The 9944-nt window shown below is 42.1% G+C and overlaps 2 protein-coding genes across 3 annotated transcripts; one reads left to right on the forward strand and one right to left on the reverse strand.

Moving 5' to 3' along the window:
- Nucleotides 1-1044: 1044 nt before the first annotated feature.
- atf3 (activating transcription factor 3) lies at nucleotides 1045-4677 on the forward strand. The gene is made up of 4 exons (XM_030130538.1): nucleotides 1045-1177; nucleotides 2812-3070; nucleotides 3159-3266; nucleotides 3444-4677. Exons 2-4 carry the CDS (start codon nucleotides 2813-2815, stop codon nucleotides 3741-3743), a joined length of 666 nt encoding a protein of 221 aa, XP_029986398.1. The 5' UTR covers nucleotides 1045-1177; nucleotide 2812; the 3' UTR covers nucleotides 3744-4677.
- Nucleotides 4678-8597: 3920 nt separating this feature from the next.
- batf3 (basic leucine zipper transcription factor, ATF-like 3) lies at nucleotides 8598-9944 on the reverse strand. 2 transcript variants are annotated; one of them, XM_030130536.1, is made up of 4 exons: nucleotides 9686-9944; nucleotides 9382-9486; nucleotides 9162-9206; nucleotides 8598-8904 (listed from the first exon to the last, which is right to left on the reverse strand). In XM_030130536.1, exons 1-4 carry the CDS (start codon nucleotides 9737-9739, stop codon nucleotides 8761-8763), a joined length of 348 nt encoding a protein of 115 aa, XP_029986396.1. In that variant the 5' UTR covers nucleotides 9740-9944; the 3' UTR covers nucleotides 8598-8760. The 2 variants fall into 2 exon arrangements, with proteins under 2 accessions (XP_029986396.1, XP_029986397.1); XM_030130537.1 differs by having other exon boundaries at nucleotides 8777-8961.

The following is a 9944-nucleotide window of genomic DNA, read 5'->3' on the forward strand; positions in this document are numbered from 1 at the left end:
TTTGAGTGAATCACTGACAGATGACAGAAGGAAACAATAAATAATAAATACTATTTATATGCAGAATATTGAATGTATATATATATATATATATATTTGTTTGTTTGTTTGTTTGTTTTTTCATATCATAAGTCTGTTTTATTTCTGTTACAAATGTGTCATTTAAAGGTTAAAATATATTACTGATGTTTTTATTTATGGGTGAAGTTGATGAAATAGAAAAAAATGATAGAAACCAACTGTATGAAAAACACTGTGACGTTAGTGGGACACTGTGCATATGGTTTTAGACTGATGTCATAGAATGAAAGAAGTTTAATAAAAACAGAGAACGAGTGAATATTTGATGAACTTTGACCTGGACTGAGTCAGGGGTTCAAAATGGAACGAAGGAAGAAAAGAGAAAAAAAAAGACAGAAAAGAACTAAAAACAAGAACCAGAAGAGGATGAGAGGATGAAAGGACAAAAAGGACAGAGAAACAGAAGGACAAAGGGACGGAAGGAAAGACAGACAGACAGACAAAGAAAGAAAGAAAGAAAGAAAGAAAGAAAGAAAGAAAGAAAGAAAGAAAGAAAGAAAGAAAGAAAGAAAGAAAGAAAGAAAACTGTCCTAAAGTTACAGATGAACTGTAAAAGGGGAAAAATCAGAGAAAGAATCAGAGGAAAAGACTGAGAGGGGAGGAGGGGGAGGGGGGCGGACAGGAGGGGAGGGGAGGGAGGGGGGGGAAGAGGGGGGAAGAGGGGGGGAGGGTCTTCGGGGGGGAAGCCTGTCCTGTTATGGGAACCGCCTCGGTGTTGCGGTTGCATCACCGCAGATAAGCCTACTATAATAGTATGACGTCAGCCCCAGCCCCCCCCCCCCCCCCCCCCCCCCCCCCCCCCACACACACACACACACACACACACACCGTATCTCTCTCTCTCTCTCTCTCTCTCTCTCTCTCTCTCTCTCTCTCTCTCTTCCTCCCCTCCTCCTTCTAGTAACAGTTTACGGTGACGTCACCAAGCCCCGCCCCTGTCCGTCCCATAAATACTCGGTGATGCAACGCACCGGCCACAGGCGCAACTTTACACACAGACAGGAACGGAAACACCGGAAGAACCGGAGCAGAGCAGACCACAGCGGGTCCAGTTCAACCACTACCAGAACCGGATCACAGCACACGGACAGAACAGGTACGGGGGCCGGTCCGAGAGGGGGGGCAGGGGAGTGGGTAGAGGAGTCCCGGTTACCGGCGGAGGAGTCCCGGTGCGCCGGTGTTCCGTCCCGGGACAAACCCACAAAGTTTACAACCTGGTTCTACCGGACGGAACCACCGAGGAACGGACGAAGTCTGTGACGGCACCGGTTCCGTTTCAATTCAAACACTTTAGGCACGAAAATAACGAACGGCAACGAAAACATATGATTGATGTTCAGGTTTTATTATTATTATTATTATTATTATTATGAGTTTAGTTTAACATTTATCCACATTTAAAGGGAATAAATAAAAAGAAAGAGGAATAAAGTCCAATAATAATAATAATAATAATAATAATAATAATAATAATAATAATAATAATAATAATAATAATAAAAAGCCTCATGTTTAAATGCTTTATCATTTATTGTTCAACTTCAAGTGAATTCAGTTCATTTCTTTGGCTTTACTTTGACAGAATAAACAGGTTTATGTTTAAATTTATCCACTTTTATAATAAACACTGTGAATAAATCTATCTTTTCTTGAATGTGTTCAAATGGGGATTTTCTTTCCTCTCATGTAGATTCTTATCAGTTTTATTCAAATTAAAGCAACAAATGAACCTAAAAGTCCAAAGACAACACATCTTAACGCTGAATAAAGGTCTTCAGTTTGGAATATTAATGTGATTCTTTTCATCTTAAACTGTAGTTTTTCGTTCCGCTCAGTGTGAAAAGGTGAACACAGGGTTTTTCTTTTGGTTTTGTTCTGACACATGATCATAAACATGTTTGACCTGAAACCGTTTCAGGATCAATATTTACTCTGACTCTTTTTTTTTTTTTTTTTTTTTTAACTTCCAGAGCAGTTTGTTGCATCATATTTGTGTTCTTTATCATTATTACTCAGCAAAAACCACACAGTTTCCACCTGTCATCAGCTGTTCTATTTTATAGGGTTATAATTAGTATGTTTACGGTTATTGGCACTAATCAGACAGGTTTAAACCATGACTAATTAACAACATAATGAATCTATTTAAGGAAACACCTGTAAATAATTAACTGATAATAGTTTTATTAGTTGGACTAAAGTCATGTTTTAGGATCAGCCTTTAAAAAAACTGAAGGTTCAACCAGTTAAGAGGAAAAAAAAACATAAAACCACACAACTGTTTTTAGATGAAAGTTTATGTTTGAGGAGAAAGTGATAAAAGAAATATGAAGAAAGAAGGAAGAAAAGAGGAAGAAATATGAGGGAATATGAAGAAAAGATGAAGATCAGACCTAATGTGGAGTTGATCCATAAAGAGTTGAATGTAGAAAAAGAGGAAACAGATTTAGATCAATCAGAAAATAATGAAAAAATACAGATTTATTTAAACAGAAGGATTTAGACACAACGATGAGGATGAAGATGATGAGGAGGATTTTATTCTGTTTTATTTCTATTCTTTACTTTGGTCAGAATTAGGTGAATTTTTTTTTAACTCTTCATAAACATGTCTCATGTTGATGACATCATCACTCTATAGAATGTTATTTATTCTATATATTTTATTTTATTTATTTATTTGACTCTGTGTAAACCCTGTCTCACATTGATGACATCATCTCCTTCCAGAATGATGCTGCAGCACCCCGGTCCGTCATTGGCTGACATCAGTTGCTCCGCCCTCGTCCCCTGTCTGTCTCCTCCGGGCACGCTCACTCTGGACGACTTCACCAACTTCACGCCCATGGTGAAGGAGGAGCTACGATTGGCCATCCAGTCCAAGAGGCTGGCCAACGGCCTCGGCACCGACGCCAGCTCTGACGGCGCCAGCTCCGGCGGCGACCAGGCCTCAGAGTGCCGCGCCCACGGGGGCGGGTCCAAAAGAGAGGTCAGGTGGTCAACCGCGGTCACATGTGTTTCAGAGCGGAGGGTGTGTGTTCGCAGACGTTAACGGTTCGGTTTGTTTTATTTACTAGTTGACGACCGAAGAACACGAAAGGAGGAAGAGGAGGAGGGAGCGGAACAAGATCGCAGCTGCGAAATGTCGCAATAAGAAGAAGGAGAAGACGGAAGGGTTACAGAAGGTATGTGCGTCCCACTGGCCACGCCCTGCCGCGAAAAAAAGGAAACAGCAAAACAACAAAGTAGAATCGAAGGGTTAACCCAGGTTAGAGTTAACCCGGGTCAGGGTTAACCCAGTTGGTCTTGGTGGTCCTCATGTTCTTCCAGTTCCTCATGTTCTTTCCGTTCCTCTGTTCCAGGAGTCAGAGAAGCTGGAGAGCGTCAATGCGGAGCTGAAGTCTCAGATCTCGGAGCTGAAGCAGCAGAAGCAGCAGCTGGTCTACATGCTCAACCTGCACAGACCCACCTGCATTGTCCGAGCGCAGAACGGACAAACGCCCGAGGACGAGCGGAACCTGTTCATCCAGCACATCAAGGAGAGCGCCCTGCAGCTGCACGGCCTGGGCCCCGCCTCTGACCCCGCCCCCTCTGACACGCCCGCCACCACCGCCCAGGCCCTCCTCACCCTGGACCACGTCCACTGTCCCGGTCACCTATGAGACACACCCCCCTCACTGTTCAAAGACTGTTTGCGAGGCCGGTGGCTCCGCCCACACGGACCTACAACCTGAGAATGAAAGCGCCGACCGTCCACGAAGCTGCTAAACACGGCGTGTCCGCCACTGGCCCCGCCCCCCTCCCTGGAACCACGGACGGCACCTTTACACAGACTTCAGTTTTGTAGTTTTTTTTTTTCAACAGTCTGGGCCAAGGAGTCGCAAAAGCACGAAAAAACCAAACCGAACTCCAGCTGCGTTTTTTAATTTAGTTGTACGAGTCAGATCGGAACAATTTAAAGGTGAACGAGGCACAAATGGAACTGATTCAAATACCTGACTGTAAACGACTTCTACCACAGTATATGTACTCAGTATCTACTGCATCTGCTCGTCTGAACGTGTACTTTTACTGCTGCTACTTCCACTACTACTACTATTACTACTAGTACTACTAGTACTGGTACTACTAACCTCTCAGGGCCTACACTGGCTGTAGACGTTGACTTTATTGCCTCATTTTTCTGCTCAATAATAATGAAACTGTAGCAGCGGAGAAAGGAAACATGTAGGTAATCGTATACGCAGATGATACTTCATTTACTGTATCAAAAAACTGTCCAAAAAAAGTATATTACTGTACATATTTATTAACGTATCACTGCACTTACTTCTTAATTTTGACAGAGCTGGCGTTGCTTTGTGCATTGAGTTATTTGTGTTTTTTACGTGAATCCATGTGGGTTTTTTGTGTTTTTTTATGCTACTATTCGTAAGCACATGATGCCTCCGTCAGTCATTGCAAAAAAACAAACAAACAAACCCAAAATGACAGACTGTGTTGTATTTTCAGTTGTATTTCTTTCCGGTTGTCAGGTTGGGAGGTCGTGCTCACTAGATATCGTAGCTAGGTATCGTCATGTGTCGCATCAGCTCCGAAAAAGAACGTCGCAGTCTGAAAATACGTAGGATGATGTAGTGTTATGCTGTGTGTTCGTACAAATATAACGGATTGTACTCACTGCCAAATATTTGTGCCCTTCTTCTTTGCACTCGGATCTCTTAAGTCTGAAATCATGAACAAACAGAAGCAGAAGAACCCGTTCAGGTTCCACATTCAGACCAACAGGATCTAAAGTGGATCAGAACAAGGACAAGAAGAACGCAAGAACCTGTAAATAAAGACAAACACTAAGGTTTGTCTTTGTTTTAGTGAAAAAAAATCTAGTAAATTATGAAAATATTTACATTCACTAACTATTCAAACATACGACGGCGTATACGGGCCACAAGAAAAGAAAAACACTGTCACTATGAGAATAAAAATGTAAAATATCCAGAAAAAACCCATAATTTTACAAGAATAACGGTGTAATTTAAAAACAGGCAGGAATACAGTCATACCCACTAGTCCGATAACGGCGAACTGGAACATTCTGGGAGGTTGTGCTGTCATTTGGGGTTCAAATACTGAGCGTATTAGCCCCGCCCACCAATTACTGAGCCTATTAGCCCCGCCCACCATCAACACATTAGCATTAGTCGTCCGCTCCAAAAAAAGTGAAAGTTGATAAGGCTTAAGGTTTATAAATGAGGACTTTTATCGCAGTATTGAGAATTTATTTTCAAAATATTACGACTTTAATAAAAGTATGACATTATTTTAATTAAATTATGAGTTTTTTTTTTTAAAACTATGTTTTTATTCTTATAAAATTCCTTCTTTATTCTTGTACTGACATGTTTATATTTTTCCAATGTGGCCTAATCTGCTGTCGTATGTATTTGTTCAGATTATTTACATTATTTGTTCGACGATAGTTTGTAAATGTAAATATTTTCATGTAATTTTAGGTGTTTTCCACTAAAACAAACCTGACTCGTTCTGATCCACTTCAGATCCTCCTGGTCTGAATGGGACCTGTTGAGTGTTTATCTGTTCAGGGTCACTGGGTAGACCGGACTCTTTGGGCCCGGTTCTGGTCCAGGGGCCATAAATTGGACCCCCCTCTGGGTTCTGTGTCAGTATTTAATTTAATTTAATTTACTGTCAACAACAGACTGAATGTAGAACAAAAGCCTGAGCTGAGTTCTGGGTCCGGGGTCCTGGTTCCGAGTCCTGGGTTGTGGGTTCTGGGTCTTGGGCCCTGGGTTCTGGGTCATGGTCCTACTTGTGTTTCCGGGTTGGATCCGCAGACGCAGGTGTCCGTTAGCGTTGATGCTGTTCTGTTGGGTTTGAATGGTTTAATGGAGTTGCAGTGTTTGGGTTGGACAGGCTCCTCCTCCTCCTCCTCCTCCTCCTCCTCCTCCTCCTCCTCCTCCTCCTCCTCCTCCTCAGTATAACTGCTGCTGCTCATATTCATCTGTTCTTTGTGTTTTTGATACTTTCTGAATTAAAACATGTTCTGGAACACACGCTGGGCCTTGTCTGTTATTTATGGAAGTGGATCTGAACCAGAACTGGACTGAACAGGTCCACATAAACAGAACCAGAACTGGACTGAACAGGTCTGTATAAACAGAACCAGAACTGGACTGAACAGGTCCACATAAACAGAACCAGAACTGGACTGAACAGGTCTGTATAAACAGAACCGTCCTGCTGTAAATGTTCAGGTTAACCCTTAAACACCCACTCATACTTGAGTGTCAGTTCACAAAAGGTGTGGAATATTTCCTCTGATTTATCTCCATTTATTCCAATATTATCCTCTGTTTTCTGTTTTTTTTTTTCAGTATAAATCCTTTTATTTTCTATATTTAATTCTCTGATCCTGTAGATGTTCATTAAAGCTCAGATTACAGCTGATGGTTAATCTATAAAACAGAGAAAACTGAAGAAACAGGGTCTTGTTCTGTGTTTGAGTGGGCGTGGCTAAATGACCTATACCTGTGAGTGAGTGGGCGTGGCTAAATGACCTATACCTGTGAGTGAGTGGTCGTGGCTAAATTAGCTACACCTATGTGAGTGGGTGTGGCTAACGAGCTCCACCTGTGTCCAATCATCATCTCCAGTTTCCTCTTGTTCAGTGTCATGTGATGTTTCTGAACCAGTGACTTTATTTCCATCATAAACCTCTGTTGGATCTGAAACTGGGTTTGAACAGTTCTGGAGTGGAACCGGGTCAGATCTGGAGGAAAAACCAAAGGCAGAGTCCAAGGAAAAGATGGGACGTAGAAGTTTAAGGTGAGAATGAACAAATAAATGATCTACACAGAGACTAAGACAACAGTCTGTAGATCCAGATCCAGATCCACATTCCTGACCTGTCCTCTAACTATTGGATCATAAATGCAGCAGGTTAAAGGTTGTGTTGTAGACTCCAGGTTTATTCATGACGACTCAGACAAGACTGGACATGTAGAGACAGGAAGGGAGGGGGGGAGGGGGAGGAGCCTGTCCAACCCAAACACTACAAGCTGGGGGGGGGGGGGGGGGGGGTTATCAGCTGTGGATGTGAGTGTGTGACTCAAGGGATGATATCTGGATATCTGACATAAGTCTGGAAAAACATCTGGACATGAGCTGAAACAAACAAACAGGTTTTATCATCAGAGGAATGAAACTGAGGGTTTGAAGGAGGAGCACATGATCCATTAACCCTGTGATGTCCAGGTGAGTATATTAAACACACTTGAACCCTCTGCTGTCCAGGTTCTTCTTCTTATGGTGGGTTTGTGTTTTGTTCTCACTGGAAATGGAAGCAAAAGTGAAACTAGTTTCAACACAAAAGCAGCGGTTCAGTGGGTTCCAGGTTCACAAAGGGGTCAACTATACATGAACTACAGAAGAACCAGAACCACCGTAGGACCAGAACCAGAACCACCATAGGACCAGAACCACCATAGGACCCAGAACCAGAACCACCATAGACCCAGAACTATGTCTTTTCTGTTCCACTGTTTTAGTTTTATTGGGACGTCTGTGAAAGATGATATAGAAATAAACAGAATAGAACAGGCTCTCTAGGCTTTTCTGTTTTTTATCCTGTTCTATTTTATTCTCTTCTATAAATCAGTCTTCCTCTCGTTAAATCCGTTGGTGTAAATGTCATATGTGTCAGAGTTTCTGAACTCTGACCTCATCTGTTGTCACTTGAGGCCACGCCCACTTACATCACATGTAAACAAAGACACAGTTAACGAACACGAGGACACATGTAACGTCTAATTCACTGGAAGAACACACACACACACACTTCACTGGTGTGTATTCAGTGTGTATTCACCCATGTATTTGTGTATCTCTGTGTGTGTGTTTCCTCAGAACTCTGCGTTCACTGACGTGTCACTTCCTGCCTCTGAACTGTTTCCTGTTCTTGTTGCTAGGCAACGGAGGTGAGTTTCAGCCTCATTTTGAAACTGACCTGAGTCCAGTTTCAGTTCAGTTTCAGTTCAAGGTCAGTTTGAATCTGACCGACATGGTTTTGACCAAAACCAAAACTGACACCACAGCTGGGCTGTGTCTGGGTCAGTATTAACAGGAAGAAATATGAACAAAATATGAAGAATTTAATCTGAATTTAACAGACAGGTTGAACAGACTGTAATCAATCAAACATCAGGGACAGATTTGAACATGTGATACTTCTATATTGCAGTATTTGTACTTCTATATTATAGTATTTGTATGTCTATAATACAGTATTTGTAGTTCTACATTGTAGTATTTGTACTTGTGTAATGCAGTATTTGTACTTGTATAATGCAGTATTTGTACTTCTATATTGTAGTATTTGTACTTGTATAATGCAGTATTTGTAGGTCTTTCTAGTGAAACAGAACAGATTCTTTCAAACTCATCAGTTTTTATTGGTTTTCTTCTGCTGCTTCAGTTCCATTTCAAACACTGTAGTTTTCTGTCTGTATTATTCCATTCACCAGCAGATGGAGCTGTTTACACACTGTCACATACAGTAGATGGAGGAGGGCGCCCTCTGCAGGAACACAGTGGAACAGCACCAAGTCCAACCTGAACCCATGAGGATGAAGATTATGGAGATAAAGATGGTGAAGATGGTCAGATGGCGGCCATCTTCCCTGGTTGGACTCCCAGAGTGGAGGAGGTGGAGGAGGTGAAGGAGCAGTGCATGATGGGACAGAGGGGCTCGTGGGTCCTCAGGGCCTCAGTGAGAAGATATTGTTCCTCAGACAACGAGTCCACCTGAACCAGAACCAGAACCAGCAAACAGAGTCATCAGGATCTGGAACCAGGATCCACCTGAACCACCAAACAGAGTCATGAGGAACAGGCAGGAGGATCCTGAACCAGGTTTAAATATATGAACCATGTCCTTAGAAAAACATGAAGGTAAAACTAAGAATATAATAATAATAATAATAATGATACTGTGGTTTTAGTCTGGCTTAGGTCTGGTCTTGGTCCTGGTCTAAGTCCTGGTTCTAGTCCTGGTCTGGTACCTCTCTTCTCAGGTTCCGGTTCCGTTCTTCCAGGACTTCACAGGCCTGAAAACAAACAGAAACGAACAAGGTCTGGTGCAGTTCTGGATCCACTTCTTATTGTTCTGGTTCTGATCCACTTTAGATCCTGTTGGTCTGAATATAGAACTGGAACTAAACTGAGTTTAACATCACACAGATGTATGTTTGATAGAACCTCCACCCGTGGGCGCAGACTCACCTGGTGCAGTAGATCTGCTCTCTGAGTTTGTCGTTTTCTACTTTTCTGGGCGGCCACTCTGTTCTTCTCCCTCCTCTTCATCCTCCGCCCGTCATCATCTGAACCCTAAAAATCAAACATTCAACATTGTTTTTGTTTTCAGTCTAAATCCTGTATTTTCATATATTTAATTTACCTCATCAGTTTAGTTCTGTTAAATACAGTTCTATGTTTTCTTACCTGATCAGTTTAGTTCTATTAAATACAGTTCTATGTTTTCTTACCTGATCAGTTTAGTTCTATTAAATACAGTTCTATGTTTTACCTCACACAGGTTTTTTCCTCTGTCGTCTTCGTCCTGATCACAGTCTGACATCATCACTGACTCTAAACCAACGCATTGAACCTGGAGGAGACGGTTCTGTCCACGGACGTTAAGGTGGTATGGGGCTGGGTTTAAGGTGGTATGGGTGGGCACCAGTTAGAAGAAGTAGGCAGTAAAACTCTGAACAGTTTCAGTTCAGCTTCACTTTTCAATTTCACTGCCTTTTATTAGAAACTCAGAGGGAAGTTCAAGGAAGTCA

This window comes from Sphaeramia orbicularis, unplaced genomic scaffold (assembly GCF_902148855.1).
Source record: "Sphaeramia orbicularis unplaced genomic scaffold, fSphaOr1.1, whole genome shotgun sequence".
NCBI classification, from domain to species: domain Eukaryota; kingdom Metazoa; phylum Chordata; class Actinopteri; order Kurtiformes; family Apogonidae; genus Sphaeramia; species Sphaeramia orbicularis.